Source organism: Pseudocercospora fijiensis (genome assembly GCF_000340215.1).
Source record: "Pseudocercospora fijiensis CIRAD86 unplaced genomic scaffold MYCFIscaffold_2, whole genome shotgun sequence".
In the NCBI taxonomy this organism is placed as follows: Eukaryota; Fungi; Ascomycota; class Dothideomycetes; order Mycosphaerellales; family Mycosphaerellaceae; genus Pseudocercospora; species Pseudocercospora fijiensis.
In genome coordinates, this window is record NW_006921533.1 from 4,119,205 (window position 1) to 4,135,621 (window position 16,417).

General features: G+C 50.8%; 3 protein-coding genes across 3 annotated transcripts; 1 reads left to right on the forward strand and 2 right to left on the reverse strand.

Moving 5' to 3' along the window:
• Positions 1 to 4,254: 4,254 nt before the first annotated feature.
• On the reverse strand, positions 4,255 to 9,128 carry MYCFIDRAFT_59416 (uncharacterized protein). The gene is made up of 3 exons (XM_007924441.1): positions 8,547 to 9,128; positions 5,049 to 8,474; positions 4,255 to 4,991 (listed from the first exon to the last, which is right to left on the reverse strand). The coding sequence occupies exons 1-3, from the start codon at positions 8,632 to 8,634 to the stop codon at positions 4,903 to 4,905; spliced, it is 3,603 nt and encodes a 1,200-aa protein (XP_007922632.1). The 5' UTR covers positions 8,635 to 9,128; the 3' UTR covers positions 4,255 to 4,902.
• Positions 9,129 to 13,774: 4,646 nt separating this feature from the next.
• MYCFIDRAFT_131958 (uncharacterized protein) lies at positions 13,775 to 14,252 on the reverse strand (the record flags this gene model as incomplete). The annotated part of the gene is made up of 2 exons (XM_007925392.1): positions 13,775 to 14,119; positions 14,181 to 14,252. 2 exons carry the CDS (start codon positions 14,250 to 14,252, stop codon positions 13,775 to 13,777), a joined length of 417 nt encoding a protein of 138 aa, XP_007923583.1.
• A 473-nt stretch (positions 14,253 to 14,725) lies between these two features.
• Positions 14,726 to 16,358, forward strand: MYCFIDRAFT_131394 (uncharacterized protein; the record flags this gene model as incomplete). Its single annotated transcript, XM_007925393.1, has 2 exons — positions 14,726 to 14,923; positions 15,105 to 16,358. The coding sequence occupies 2 exons, from the start codon at positions 14,726 to 14,728 to the stop codon at positions 16,356 to 16,358; spliced, it is 1,452 nt and encodes a 483-aa protein (XP_007923584.1).
• Positions 16,359 to 16,417: the final 59 nt, after the last annotated feature.

The window sequence follows — 16,417 nt, forward strand, 5'->3', positions numbered from 1 at the left end:
GCTAACGCTATCCCTATAGGCTAACCTTCGAAAAAAGAATAAGCGCCGCACTAACTATTAGCCTTGTACGGCGTAAGACTATCGACATTATGCTAGCTATTATACGTACCTGTCTTATATCTAGGCGCGATACTAACTATAAGGCAAAGGTTATACTAGACCTAGGAAATTCAGTTAGTGCCCTTATTAGCTATCGCCTAGCTAAGCAATTAGACCTTCGACAACTGCCTAGGACTAACCTGCTAACCCTTGCTTGGTTTAATAACGCTCGGCACTTAACCTATAGAGCTTACTATGTCTATATAGCCCTAAGAGATAACCTCGGCAATAAGCGCCTACTAAACTTTACTACCTACGCGGTAGACATAGATAGCCTCCTATCCGATATTGTTATTAGCAACCCTATCCTTAAGTACTATGCTATAGTTATAGACTTAGGCAGTTAATAATAGCGATTTAGAATCGCTAGGAAAGAGGACATTAAATACATCGACATTAGCGAGTGTCCTAACGATATTAGGGTCCTATTTATTAGCAACTTGACACCCGCCTTAGCTAATCCAACTGCCGACCTGCTCGGTAGTAATAACGATAAACCTATGCCCCCTAATAGCATAGACCCTAATTAGCTTACTCGTATACTAGAGCCTATCCGAGAGACCTATATTAATATGTTTGAATACTACCTAGCATCGACATTGCCTATATTCAAAGAGACGGATTATAAGATTAATATTATAGAGGGCAAGGAGGTTCCTTTTAGCCCCCTCTACAACCTTAGTAAACGAGAGCTTACTATATTGCGTAAGTACCTAGAGGAAAACTTAGCTAATAGTCGAATTCGGTATAGCAACAGCCCTGCTAGTGCACCTATCCTATTTGTACTAAAAAAGGATAGTAGCCTACGGTTATGTATTAATTACCGTAGACTTAATGCTGTTACTATTAAAGACCGCTGTCTACTTCCGCTTATTAACGAGACCCTCGATCGCCTTTCTAGCGCTTACTACTACACTATATTAGATATTAAGGACGTATACTATCGCATCCGTATCCGTAAGGGTAATAAATAGAAAACAGCCTTCTGTATCCGCTATAGCTATTTCGAGTATTTAGTTATACTATTTAGGCTAGCGAACGCCCCTATAACATTCTAGTCCTACATTAATCGGGCCCTATTAGGCCTATTAGACTATCTCTATATAGTTTACCTAGATAACATCCTAGTCTACATATATTCGCCTAATATTGCAGAACACTAGGCCGTAGTGCGTAAGGTCCTCGACCGCCTACGAGCCTATAGACTATATTATAAACCTTCTAAATGCACCTTTGCTACTAAAGAGGTGTTATTCCTTAGCTTCCTCGTATTAACCGAAGGTATTAAGGCTAATCCTAATCGGATCAAAACAATTACTAAATAGCCTGTTCCTACGTCTATTAAGGAGCTTTAATCGTTCCTCGGCTTCGCTAATTTCTACCGCCGCTTTATTAAGGGCTATTTACGGCATGTAATGCCCCTAACTAAGCTTACTAAAACTAAGGCTAACCTAACTAGAGAGTTCAAATAGACTAATAGAGCATAAGCCGCTTTTAACGACCTAAAGTAACGCTTTACTAATGTCCCCTTATTGCACTATTTTATACTAAGCAAGCAGATCTATATTAAGACTAACGCTTTATAGTTCGCTATATCGGCTATTATATCCTAGCAATCAGATAAGGACTATTACTAGCACCTAATTGCCTTCTTTTTACGAAAGATAATCGATATAGAGCGTCGCTACGAGACCTACAAGTAAGAGCTCTTAGCTATTATTAAAGCCTTTAAGTATTAGAGGCACTATCTCGATAGTGCATAGCATACTATTTAGGTCTACACAGACTATAACAACCTCCGTAGCATTACTAAGGTTACTAGGGTTATAGGTCGATAGGCTAGATAGGCCGTCTACCTCGCTAGGTTTGATTTTAATATATTATATCGGCTAGGCGTAAGCAACCCTACTAATAGCCTATCGAGGCGACCTAATTACGATAGCGAGACCTAATACATCAATTCTTTGTTTCTAACCCTATAGTATAAGATTGCTATAGCCTGTATTATTAATAAGCAAGCGTAGGATAAGCGGACTTCCGGACCCCGCGGCGGTAACAAATACTATAGCGGAGTTGTCGTTCTTCTAGTGCGCGTTAGAAAGGACGTAGATCGCTCGAGCTATAATAACTCGAGTAAAGACATTGCTATCTATAGTAATAGCCTATATAGCGATAGCACTATAGAAGAGGTTGTAGTAGTTCCGGCTACTAGTGCTATTAGATATATATAATACGTACCTCGTTCGATAGCGAGGGTGCTATTAAATAACCTTACAAATAGGGATAGTTAATCGTTTATAGATAAGCTATTACGTGCTTAGTAGAGGGACGCCTTTGCTATCGAGCGTATTAATAGGCTTGTAAGTAGGCGAACGACTCGATCTAGTAAGAGTAACAATAATTAGTCGATCGACGACAAGGGTTACTTAAAGTTTAAAGGCAGATATTATATCCCCGCTAAACAATCGATTAGATAAGAGCTTTTAAAGAGGCACTATAATAGTGAGCTCGCTAGTTACTATAGCATAGAGAGGTCGTACGAGTTACTATCGCGCACATACTACTAGCTAAATAGTAAGCGGTATATAAAGGAGTATATATAGACCTATATAGTATACTAGCGAGTTAAAGCACTAAAGCACTTGCTATTCGGCGAGCTGTCTTTACTCCCTGTTCTAAAGAAGCTATTTGCTAAGCTAACAATAGACTTTATTATAGGCCTTCCGCCTACTAAGCGTAGGGGCAGTAAGGACGTATATAATGCTATCCTTGTTATAGTAGACCGATTTACTAAAGGCGCTCGATATATCCCGGCGCGGAAAGACTAGACTGCTATTAATATAGCAGAAGCGCTATAGAGTAATATCTTCTATACCTATTAGGGAACCCCTAAGGGGATAGTCTCCGATAGGGGCTCGATATTCATATCTTACTATTAGAGCGAGATTTGCTTATAGCTAAGACTAAAGCATCGGCTATTAATAGCCTTCTATCTACAGACTAACGGTTAAATAGAGAGGCAGAATGCTACTCTATAGTAGTACCTGCGTAGCTATATTAATAAGAACCCCGAGGATTAGGTTAACCTTCTATAGCCTATAGAATTCGTATATAACAATAGTATACATTTAGCAACTAAGATCTCGCCCTATATAGCTATAATAGGCTAGAACGCTACTATGCTATAAGACCTACTATCGCTCGAGGCCGAGCGTAAGGAAAGGGAAGCGCGTTAAGTATCCGAAACACTAGCGGCTATTAAGAGGGTTTAGAAGATGCGAGAAATCTATACTAAGATAGCCGAGAAGTTAACAAAGGCTTAAGAGTACTAAAAGACCTACTACGACAAGTACTATACGCTAAGGACCTTTAAATAAGGCGATATAGTTATGCTAAGCACTAAGAACCTCCGTATCCGCAAGCACCTATCCCCTAACGGCAAAACAAGGCCTAAGCTCGTACTAAGATACATTAGTCTATTCCGTATTCGAGAAGTTAAGGGCTCCTCCGTATAGGCCTATTAGTTATAGCTTCCTCCTTATTACACTATCTATAACACCTTCTATATATCTCTCCTTAAGCTATATTACCTACGCGAGGGGGATAAAGCCTCTACTAAATACGAAGACATACTAGCGGATAGTAAAGAGCTATAGTCTATAGAACGCATTCTAAAGTACCGGACTAGGTAAGGTAAGAAGGAGTACCTATTAAGATAGCAAGGCTATTTACCTAAATAGGACTTATAGGAAGCTAAAGGTTCCTTTAAGGATATAACTAAGTTGTTAGATAAGTATTAGACTAGTATAAAGAATAAGAAGAAGGCTAAGGGCCTATAATGTCGCCTAGGAATAATACTACCCCTAGGGTGCTATTAGCTAACTAATTAAAGACAAGCAATTGTTAGCAACAAAGGACAATAAGACTATACCCGGCGCGCTACGACGCGTTAATTAATTAATCGCATGCTCTTTTAAGGGCTCTACCTCTTTACTAATGCGCCCTATAAGGCCCTTCTCCTAGTATTTAGGTCCCCCTCTTGTTCCTTTATTCTATTAAGGCCTAAGGCCTAGGCGGTTAATAGAGGCGGCGCGCGCGCGCGTAGGCGAATGGTGTTAGTAATAATAATAGTAACGACGGCGTTACGCTTATGCTAAAGGGCGACACGGCCGGCGCTGCAGCACATTTTATTGAATTCTACAACGACACTTTCACACTCACGTATGGCACGTGACAGCTTGCGCGATATTGGTTGTTGTTGGCTTGAGAAACAGCCCTGCCATCGGTTTTCCATACGCGTGACACTCGTTCATTGCAATTGCCCTTGATTGCCATCGCCATCCTCACACCACACAGCCACACTACACTTCGCCTGGTGTGCTGGGTGCTGTGTGCTGTGTGCTCTCTTTTCCGATTTTCTACTTTTCTTGCTCGCTGCTTTCTTTCCCTTTGCTCCCATATCCAAGCACATCAACCGCCTCCACACGCCCAACCTCAGCCTCAACCTCATCCTCATCCTCGTCCACTCGCCTCCACGTCGCCTCCTCTTCACCGTCGCAACCAACCGAAAGCCTATACCTGCCCGAAATCCGAACTCCCTTGTCATGCGTCATATACACTTTTCCAGCTGCAAGAGCAGATGGCATTCACAGCCTTGGCGGTATTCCGTGGCTTTTCCACTTCTGCGAGTGCGCCTCCGCCATCGAAAAGTGTTCGCCGGCGCGATCCATTCTGCGGCGTGCTATAATTTATGTGCAAATCTGTACATCGAATCGTATTATCTTGAACCATCGTCACGTTTTCTCATGATGCCAACGACGTGCACGACGCTTCCGCGCGTCGGTCCATGTGGGAGGCTTCAGTTTCGAGCGCTTTCGCCATGACGTGCGTGACTGCAGTGCATGTTAGCATCATTGGATTCTGTCATCAGAGCACCCTTGGTTACCCACTTGGCCAAATCACCGCTTTCTCGAGCATCATCGCTGTGACTCTGAGAATCTTGCTTCCGAAGCCGCACGAACTCAACGCCACCCCGTTGTGCATGCCCGCCGTCGATGCGTTGAAGTTGCTAGTGTCCATCACGAGAAGGTTCATCTGCTGCACCCGCTTCTCCTCCATCACGCTACAGATCGTCTCAATCTTGCGCAGCAGCTCGACATCCTCCGTCTCCAGAAGCATGATGGCCGGAACTTGCGTGTAGTCGATGGAATCACGACCAAGCACACCGAGGTATCGCCCAGCTCGTTCCTGGATAGTAGTGGCCCACTCCGCAAGTACTTGTACGCAGTCAAAGAAGCAGATTGCCGACTGGATAGGCAGCTCTTGAGCAATCGGGTCCAAGTATGTCAGGCTGCACGTACACGCAATCGTCAGAGAGTCAGCCGCATAGTATGCCGCTTTGCGCAGATGACGTTCACGCCTCGTAGCTGTCTGATCTGCCGACTGCGCTTTCGACATCCTGCGTTGCATGATTGACTGCCGTCCTTCACCCGAACCTGACTTCATGCCATCTTTCGATCCTGAGTCCGCGTCCACTTCTTGGCCAATGGAATTTGTTGGAGTCGGCTCCCCGCCACTTCGCAATTCTTCCGCCATGCGATCAAACTCGCGCGCCCAGAACGCCTCGGCGGTGCGACCAAGATTCAAATATAGTCGTACAAAGGCAAGGTCGAGGAGAGGTATGCTGTCAGCGGCGAGTGGGCCCATGCCGAAGGGGTTCGGTCGCTCCAATCTGTGCCGGTCATTGGCTTTCCAGGCAGCTTGCCAAGCATTCAACGCCGGCTGAATGTGTGCCACCATCGACTCCGTCTCTTGAACAGTCCACTCACGTCCACGGTGTCGACTTCGCGTCTCCCAGATGTAGTTATGGAGCGCATTGATGAGGACCAGACAGCCGAATGTGCTTGGTCTGATATCGTTCTCGCCATATACATCTCCGCTTCCAGGTCCGTTATTGCTGCTGTTGTACGCGCTGGCGGCATGATCGTTACCGACCCGCTGATTAGCTGTCAGTAATGTGCTCAATGCGCTGGCAAAAGAGACAGAAGTAGCCTCAGCCCTCGCCAGTCCACCGCGGGTTTGCCACTCCTCTGCGCTCGCTGCCTCATACAGTTCCTCTTCACACGGCAGGTCAAGAAGGATTTCCGAGTTCATGATCGTAGGAGTCTGATTGTAGGCAATCATGAGAATGCTTGAGAGGATGAAGATGGCGAAGAAGCATCGCTTTCGCTCTTCGCGGTCCTTCCACTGTATCCACTGAGCTTGCACATCTGTCTCCTCCTGCTGAGAATTAGACCCGTCGCCATTCATCTCGGTGTCTGTGTTCGGTTCCGATGTCTGCGGAGATCCATTCGGCGACGATCCATGATGTGGCTGCGCCAGGTTTGCTGCCCGTGCGAGACTGACCAGCGCAGCAATGTGGTTGCTGGCAATATCAGCAGCAAGTCTATCGCCGCAGTGGTGTCCGTATATGACGGTAAGCAACATGGCTTGTACCAGCCACAGTGGTGTCTCTCCAGCGGCTTGTGAACCATTCACAGCAGCAGACATATCAGCCTTCCTTCGCTCCTCCAGGTACAACTGAATCATCTTTTTGGCCGCTTCGAACAAGTCTTTCGATGCAGGGTGGTCGTACTCGTACAATGCACCGATGGCTGCCATGCCTAATATGAGGCATCTGGCACCTCCCTTCTCGGCAGTGTGAGCGGCATAGCTCGTGGGTGAACCTCTTTGTGGTGGGGTGGGTGCACTCGCAGCTGCTTCGATGGTATCAAATGAGAGCGTGGGGAGATGGGCTATCGGCAAATGCGGGTGCGCATACTGCATAAATGCCTCGATGTATCTCCGAATGTCAGCTGTGCTTGGTAACGTAGGACCATTGGCTTGCGTGGACGGCCTTGAACCTCCGGCAGGAGAGAGTGGTGAGCTCACGGATGGCTGTGAGTACTTTCGAGTAGTGTGGCCGCCGAAGACAGAAGGCTGCGCTAGGCTGTTCAAGAGTGCTTGGCGTGTTGAGTCGGTGATAGAGTCGGTCGACATTGAAGTCACTGAACTCTGTCTGGCGCTATTGCTCATGGAAGATGACGAGATGCTCGGGCTGTTCGAACCAAAGTTGGAGAGCGGGTTGCCGAAGAAGTTGACACCCTGGACTGGCGCGGCTTCATGCTGGCCAGATTGTTTCTGCTGCTGCAAGCTATGCTGCATCATCGCTTGATGGAAGTACTCGTTGCCTGTAGGAGTTGGGTCTTGTAGGCTGGACGGAGAAATGGTACCATTCGCATCGAGATTGGGTAATCCGCTGCCCAAAGCTTCCAATTGAAATGGTCCTTGAGACGTGTGCGATATGGTCTGATGCAGAGACAGATCCGGCTGTTGCCACTGGAAGTTGTTCTGAATCGGGATGCCATTTTGACTGCTGACCATGCTGTCGTCGAAATCAGCTGGACTATCTCCGCTGCTCATTCTTGAGGGTGAGGATTCTTCGACAGCGTTCTCATTGTCGTGGCCATTTAGCATATTCATGTTCCAATTGCGCATCCAGCCAAAATCGTCGTCGATCGGAACTTGCTGATTGGTGCCAGGAACGATTCCAAATGGCATATCCGAGGAAGAAATCTGTCCAGCAGAGCCGAAGTGTAAAGCTGCCGGATTGATGGTAGTATGGGGAGTGAACAACTGATCAATATCGAAGCCGGCAAAGTTAGCCTGGGGTGGCGCCGTCCGCAAGGAATTCGTCACGTCGAGCTGATTGATATGGTGTGTATCGAGTTTTGGCAGGCCATGCACATTTCCATGATGCCCCATAGCTGTCGACATGCCACGATAGCCATAGCCACCAGGACCTGGAAGGCCACCCATCATCCCGTGCTGTCCGATTCCAATTCCCAGCGGATTCATCTGATTGATCTGGGCGTGATGTCCATCAAGCAGGCCAAGCGAAGACAAGTCGATGTGGCTGATAGTGTTAGCTCTGGGGCGAACGTTGTTAGAAGCCATGCCATTGGCGCCCCCGACATTGATATTCGCAACGGAATTCTTGCGCACTCTGCCATTGGCATTGGCCCCAGTGCCGGCAGCGCTTTCTCGTCGTCCTTGTCGAGGTCGGGTCTGAGGGTTGGTCATATGCAGTTTTTGCTGGTGACGAAGTAATAGATCTCTTCGCGCGAAGCATCTTGTGCACTCGGGACACTCAAATGGCTTCTCTTTCGTGTGCGATCTTTCATGTCGCTTCAAGTGCTCCAGGCGTGCGAACGAACGACCGCACGTGTTGCACACATGCGGTCTCGGTTTGTCAGTCTTCGGCGGGGGAAAGTTGCCATTCGTTGCGCCATTTTGACTACCATTGCCGGCCTTCCCGTTGGTTGTGGTGTTGGCAGCTGCGATGGTGCATCGTCAGTATTCGACTGTTTGTACAGCAAGTGCTTCTCCACAATGTGTAAAATTCATACCGTTGGTCGTGGGAGCATTGGCAACCTTCGTTGTCGAACCTGGGGATTCGCTATCCGGCTCTGGCTTAGCGATTGCTTCAGGTTGCATGCTCCGAAGCTTCTGACGATGGTATTAAAGTACGGCGTTGCAATTGATCCAAGAAATAAATTATGTGAGAAGAAGAAGAAGAAGAAGAGAAGAGAGTCGGCTACTGGTCGATGGCGGAGTCGGAGGGTAGTGTGAGGGGAGCACGACCACAGTCGCGAACGCTCATCAGAGGCCGTGGGCGTTGGGATTTTCGGGAAGAAGAATGCTGAACGGTGGTCCTCCAACGACTCCAGCGAGTTCCCGCAAGCAGAAACGCGGTGTCTTGCCTCGAACGTCAAGCTTTGCTCTATCCGGGGTCGCTTCGAGCGCAGGGGTTGATGCGAAAAGTCGTGTCCCACAGACGATATTGATATTGTCGTTGGGTAACAGATTATTCGAAGGGCAGCAAGTCCGGAAGCTCTGCAAGTGCGAAGTTGTGGGAAGCAAGTGCGATGTTGCGTGCTTGTCTGACCGAAGGCTCGATGCGGTATGGACGCTCAGCGCAGAGCGGGTCGCAAGTGGACGATGGACGAGGGAGTCTAAGCAGAGCAGACTTTCAGAGGTTCTGGGTCTGCGTCAGCTGGCATCCGCGCATACGCCGGCTATTCTAGGCTAGCAGATAGACTTTTGCTCGTGCGGCGTGCCGCTAAAGCACTTACACGAACAGTGAATAATGGTGGAAGGGAAGTGGCAGCCAGGCAGCGTGTGCAGAGCAGCGGCTAACTCTATTGCCAGGAATGAGACGAGACGAGACGAGCTGCGCGAAGAGGCTGTGTGAAGTTTCTGTGGCCCTGTGGTGTCGGGTGCAGGCTGGAGGCTGGAGGGAGCTTGGGGGCTGGCAGGCGGCAAGCTGCCCGTTCTCGACTGCAGTGTTCAGAGTCAAGGAAACGATGGAGGTGAATCGACTGTGCGGTCACAGAGCAAAGAGCTTGCCAATAATAATGACCAGGCGAGTATTTGGGGGGAAATCTGGGGTTGCACTCTGGAGACTGGAGACGGGTGTCGATGATGGGCAACGGGCATCCTGGAGCGCACAATGGGCGGCAGCGCCGGTGCCACTCTCCGAGCCCGATGCTCAGATCAGTGGGCAGTCCTCGCGCGCGCAGGCCTCGCAGCGCTCGCCGCTCGCCGGGCCTGTCTGCTACATACATACTACTCTGCTTTGGTCGGCAGATGTCTTCCGGGAAGACCGCTGTCCAGCGTGCACTGTCCGCGCAGCCTGCCTGCCTTTGCCTTTGCCTTTGCATTACCTTTCTGCCTCTGCCTCGCGCACCCCTTGGCACTTCTTGCACTGCGCAGCGCCAGCATCGTCGCCGCCACTGATTCTGTGCCCACGTCCACCGCTGCCTGAGACGCCGGCCGCGCTGTCAATGCTGGATGGCATAACGACGCCGTGCATCGCCAAATTGCTGAGCATTGGCTCCGTCCGGGCGGCTTCCATGCGCTGATTTGACAGGGTTTGCGTCGCAGGCACTGGCACTGGCACTGGCACTGGCACTGGCACTGGCACTGGCACTGGCACTGCACTGCACTGGCACTGGCAGGCTGGGCTGGGCTGGCGCGGGCTGGGCTGGGTGCTGCAAGGTGTGGAACATGGTCTTTTGGCCTCGGACTTGTAGAAACGCTATGCCTCAACGCTGCTAGGCCGCGCCGCCTGCTCGCCGATGCTGATGCTGATGCTGTTGTTGCTCGAGTCCAATCCTGCCGCGCCAGCTTCATGCCGTATGAGACGCACAGTAGACCCGGGGCAGCGGCAGCGCCTGTCTCGTCGGAGTGGCTCCTGCAATTATGCCTATGCCCGCGTTGCGCACGCGGTTCTTCACCATCGAGACGAGCACGAGCCTCTCTCCACCTCTCTAACAATGGCTTCCTGCCACCGCAAACTGTCTCACAGCACGGCAGACGAAGTTGGTGCAGTAGCCAGCCGATCATCGGCATCGCAGCAGGTGCAGGTGCAGGCGCAGGCGCAGGTGCAGGTGCAGGTGCATCTACGACATGACAGGCCAAGAGCTGGCCGGTTGTGACCAACGCTGTGGGCCAGCGTGGTAGAACTAACGCTACCACACTTTGCACGCCGGACGGGACCAGCATACAAACCGACTACCACCTTCATCGCTGCTCGCGCTGCCTCGAGCGATGAGCAGGCTGTCGAAATACTGACCACATGGCTCTCGGCATCGCGGTCGGCTCTGTCCATCCTGCTGTCTATCGCTTGCTGCAGGTTGACGCGGTCGGCCGGTGGCAACGGCAGCGGCAACGGCAACGGCGAATCATCAGCTAATTTCTCACCTCACAGAATAGAGAACGCGGCCAGGAACGCACGAAGTGGCAAGCAGGCCGCCTGCCGTGTGCAACTGCATTGTGCATTGATTAGGAACGTCTGAACTATCACGCACGCACAAGCAGCGCGCGAGCGGCGAAGGGTCCACAGACTTAGTGAAGTTAGAGAGACGGCTTCATGCATGGCGGAACCTGCAGCGTGAACAAGGGCTCGGAGGCGAATCACTGGCGCCAAGCCTGGCTCGACAATCGAGTCCAGCGCAGCCGCCGCAGCGATGCAGAGTGCAGACGTGAGATGCAAGCTTGCGGCCAGGTAGCTCATGCAAACGACTGTACTTGTGACCTCGTCCCACGCCACTCGGGCCCATCTTGTTCAGCCCGCTATAACCGGACGTCATCCTCTTCGGCACGGGAGCACAAAGTCAAGCAAATGAGAGCCTCCAAAGCCGGTCCTACTCTCATCATCATAATACACGCCCTTCGCCCGTCCACACGCATCGTCACTGCCCTTCTGTGCACCTGACCGCTCTGTGTTCGTGATGTGTGCGCGAAAAAGCGCCGTGTTTCGTGGTGCGCGAGGATGCGCTGCAAGAGGGAGGCATTGGTGCTCTTGCTGCAAGCCTGCAATCTGCATTGTGATTATTCCCTCCGCTGGCCGCTCGATTCATGAGCATGCAACGGCTCGGACTCTCTGACCCTCGACCTTGGCAGCCTTTCAAATCATACCTACCATATGCAGCTAGACCGCCCCAGATTCTATGCAGGCCATATGCTTAGCGCATGCGCCTCCGTTCCAGAGCACGCAGGCTTTCGTCAGATTGACCGGTGCTGATTGGAATCGCTTGCATCCCTATGAACTCTGAACAGCGGCCTCGCTCTGTCTTGCACACGCGAGCCGTGAGCAGCAAAAGCAGCCACGGCCACCGCTGATGATTTCTCCAAGCCAGCCGAACCGTCACACTGTCAATCAATATTGTACCCTGGCAGTGTGGCTCTTGCAAAGTATCATCAGCCGTTCTGACATGCGAAGCTGCAGAATTCGATCGACAGGACGTTGGGAATGATGACTTTTAGAAGTACCAGACGTAAGCGAGCACGCCGAGGAGTTAGAACTAGAGAAACGCCTGCTGGATTCACCAGATTGGAAACAATGCAAACGCCGCACTGTTCACGCGCTGCATTGTGGGTAGCCGCTTCTCTACAATCGAACGTCTGCTCTGTGGAGGCCCCACTATCTAATACTGCACAATACAGTAGAATAAATTGAACCCAGACGGAGTCTGCCGGCGAGCAGCTGAAGACTCGCTAGCATTACTGGTCGCGACGGTCGCGACGCTTTTGGCTTTTAAGGGTCTGCAAAGCAGTTCCCGAATTCCTTCAACCGCTACGGCGAGGCGAATCATCTGTGTAGATCGCAAGGACACGAAGTCAGGCGACATGTCTATATACAGCTGGGCAAGGGAGTGCTGGGCAGGAAAGCCGATCGTGTGTGAATTGAGATCTAGACAGGTCCCGTCCCGACCAAGATCGGATGTGTTTCTACTTGTGACACCTCAGACACTACTTCCCGAGCGGCGGTGTTACTGATTTAGACGCCCACACGTGAGTATGAGCCTTGTGCGACTTAGGTTGTCAACGGCTTGCGCAACCAGGGTTATAACGAGCGAGTAACGAAGCTCCTCTGAAACTCCAAAATCACTACAATAATGTCTTAAGCCGCGCTTCGATCAGCGGCCTAGTGATGTGCGTGAGACTCGCCGCCCATCGCAAGAACATCATCGTCGATGCCCAGCTGTCTGCCGTGTATGCACGCAATCATGGCGAGCATCATTATTGGCGTCAGCTCGTTCGGACGCAAAAGTCGTCGCATGAGAATGACAAACCTGAGGGTCCTGAGCTCATATATGGAATTGGTTGGTCTCCTAAGCTGAGCAGGCCGATCAGCTTCTGGCAGCGATATACCTGCTCTGCCCCACCATTCCCCCGCGATCATGCTAGCTGGAGCTGCAGAGCTGCAGCCTGCGAGCGAGCTTCTTTGAGCTGCCCGGCTAGTTATCCCTTGCGTCGCTGTGCGCGAGCATTCTCCTCGTGGCTCGAGCTGGGCATACCGTGAGCTGGTCTCCTGTCGGCTCTGCAAGGCTTAAGCTTCGCATTCACTGTATTCGTCAAGACGAGCGAGTCAGGTATGTGACTATGTGTGCGCAGGCGCCGTCATCGCCGGAACATTCTTGGCTGCCACGTGAGCGTCTACTGCAAGCCTGACCAGGCGTGGCGCCGAAAGCATTTCTGGCGTGAATGACGAGGGCAGAACCTGACTCGATATCGGCCAACTCGCGAGCGGCCAGGCTGCACTTCCTACACTTACACACATGAAATTTACGCTGCTTGTGAACTCGACGGCAACTCGGCTCGAAGCCAAGGGTTGATCTCTATGCACTATCCACTGATACTTTCATATACCCACACATCCCAAAGATGGATCACTGTGGGCAGACCAGTGTTGTTGAGAATCCGTCGGCGCTTGATGGAGCATCTGAGCCGTTGAGAAACGCCCAGCGCTCCACAGACCCGCCCTCAGTAGGAGTTCGGCGATATTGTGGTGGAGAGACCGTATGGAGTACATAGTCATAGTATGCCGAGAGTTGGCCGTTTGGGTTATCGAGAACTCATGGCTTGGCCGAAAAGGCGAAGTCACAATAGAGAATAGCACATGTTCCTGCAGCGAACCGAGCGGAATCTTCATCTACTCATTTCTTGTTTTTGCCTTTCTTCTTCTTGCCACCGCCTGCGCCTTGCGGGGCTCTTACTTCGCTTGCGACAGGAGCAGCTGTCACGTCTGCTGTAGATGTGGGTTTATCTGAAGTTGGAGCGTCATCCATGACTATATCGAGAGCTGTGCATACCTTAGCATCCAGGCAGTAGCATCCCAACAAGTCCGTTTCTCACCTTCTTGCTGCTCAGGCAGAGCAGCCATGTGTCTCCCAGCACGGCCCAAGCTATTGATCAAGCGACCTACATGCGCTGCTTTGTCCGTCTGAAATTTGAGCACAACTCCAGAAGCCGGATCATAGGTTTTCAATGTGAGGGTTGCGACCTGCGCTTCGGTCGCTGCTGCTGCTGCTGTATCTGCATGGTCCTTCTCACTGTCCCTCTTTCGCTTCAAAAGCTTTTTCTTCAGTGCTGGCGATTCAGGGTTTGGAATATTGTACTTCGTGGTGATTCTGGTCTAGGAGGAATCGTTAGAACTGGATTTCCAGGGCTTTGCGCTCTCTGATGCACTTACGCACCGTAGTCGGTCGCGCCTGCAACAGCAGCATAGACTGCTGCTGCCATTCTTCGGCTGTGGCCAGGTAGACCATCTCCTCTGTTCTGGTGTTATTTTGGGGGTCGTAGAGGCCGGGAGCTCTTCGCGGAGGTTGAGTCGCGACTGCGCCAAGACGCACAGACGCTAGCGTGGAAGTAGCCACTTCATGTGCACACGTACTCTTCCCTCCAGTGAATATTATCAACAAACTTATCCGCTCTCGCCGCTTTCTTGCTGGCGCTGGAGACTACAAGCTTACAACAGAATTTTGACATTCGCTGGGAGTTCATAATCCTGTGGCTGGACCGGAGAAGGCAGAAGGGGAGTACCAAGAAAAAGATCGAGCGAGTCATTGCCACGAAGTTCCTGTCATCGATCAAAGAAGACGACATCAGTGGCACGCTCTGTTGGCCTGATCGATTGCAACAATTTCCTGTTGAGTTGTCCCTCTGGCAAACTTTCTTGCAAGTCTCCATCATGACATCAGATTCGAAGCCACTCGACGACGAGCCTGTCATGGACAAGCTGATGTCTCTGGCGGAGCGCTCTCGTGTCCTTCTAGCAGAATTGGAATCATTTCGGCACCATCTTCGAACCGTGCGTCAGGAGCAGCATGTCGAAATCGCCCATTTTCGAGGCACGGTACAGTCAGAGCTGAGCATGCTTGAACGACTTGCAAACAAGCCTGAAAGCGAGTCAACATCGCATGTGGCTAGATCATCCAATGTAAGTCGATCTCGGGCCCATAATCTCATCTTATATCCTTACACACACCTTTTGATGTCATTGTCCATTGCTGCCGCATCTCACAGCAACGAGACGGAGCTGCGAGTGAAGAGCAGGGCGGCCTATAGGGATCTCCGCCTGTCTTATCTTGTCACAATGACTAACATATCTAATTTCCAAGGTTCCGTTTCTTGAAGCGGTCTGGAGCACTGCAAAGAAGTCAGAGAAGGTCCTGGCCTTGACGAAACGGATCTATTTCAATAGTCCAAGCAAGTCCTTGTCGCAGGCTATGCATCACGTCAATCTGGGCCCGAAGAAGCGTCCAATGGCGAAAGGATCGAAAGACGCAGCTGTGACTGTCGACGCGATCACGGAAGGAGGCCTGAGATGGATCAAAGTGTCGCTCGTCACCAATAATCGCATTCTCTTCGACCTAGCCAAGCAGGGCTGGAACTCGGGAGGCTCTGAAGATGAGGAAGAAGAGCAGGACTCAAATGTGACCATGATTGAGGAGGAATCTGATGTTCCGCTCGTCAGAAACGCGAGAGATCTATGCAACGCGGCACAGTCGTACAGGGTCCGTACGAGAAAACCTCAGGTCCATCTTATCTTGCCTCGAGTACAAGAAGGAGAGACAGACAAAGTCGATGATGTCCTAGATCTTTGCCGAGCAGCTGGTGCCGTCCTACATTGCGGCGGCAATCTCGACACGCCACCCGTTCTTGACGATGCTTTGCCGCGGATGGCTCCTGATCCCATGTGGGCATTTTCAGAGAAGCTTAACATCGACTGCACTATACTTCTGGCTCTTGTCTCTGATTTCTCCCATTCGAAAGTATCAAAGGAATCTTGGTTCCACAAGGCGTTGCGACGCCAAGTGGAGATCGAAGATAACGAGAATCTTCTACCTTCTCTTCTCTATCCCGCAACGCGTCGCCACATTCTGGTATGCACAAAAGAAGCCTCGAAACGCATGCGAGAGATCGTCTCCACCATTGGTACACCTTCCGAAAAGGCCCGAACTGCAATAATGATGGGCGATGATAATTCCAAATCTCAGGAAGACTTGATCAACGAAATGCAGCAGTGGTCGGCGTACGAAGTTCCGGCAGATTGGCTCCTACCGATCAGAGACGTTGACCGAGATGAAGACCACTGCCTGGACTCTTTACCTGCCGTAGCATCATCTGTGGCAGAGCACATGACGGACATCAATAAATCTGTCTTTTTACATGGATGGGGAACAGGACGAACAACCATTTCCAGCAACAGAACTGTCGTTAGGCAGCTTGAGACCGACTTGGAGAAGTATGATGATCTGCCAGAGACGGCGTGGCCAAAGATCTGGCTCTGCCCAACGTCTCGGTCGCTTGTCGGCAAGGAGAAGCGTGGTGCTAAGAAAGAAGGAGCCTGGCCGTTACCAGATCCGTTGTGAGTGCGCCGGCTACAACAGCATGTTGGCGTCTTCTAAGCGGTCTACTGACAAGCCATATC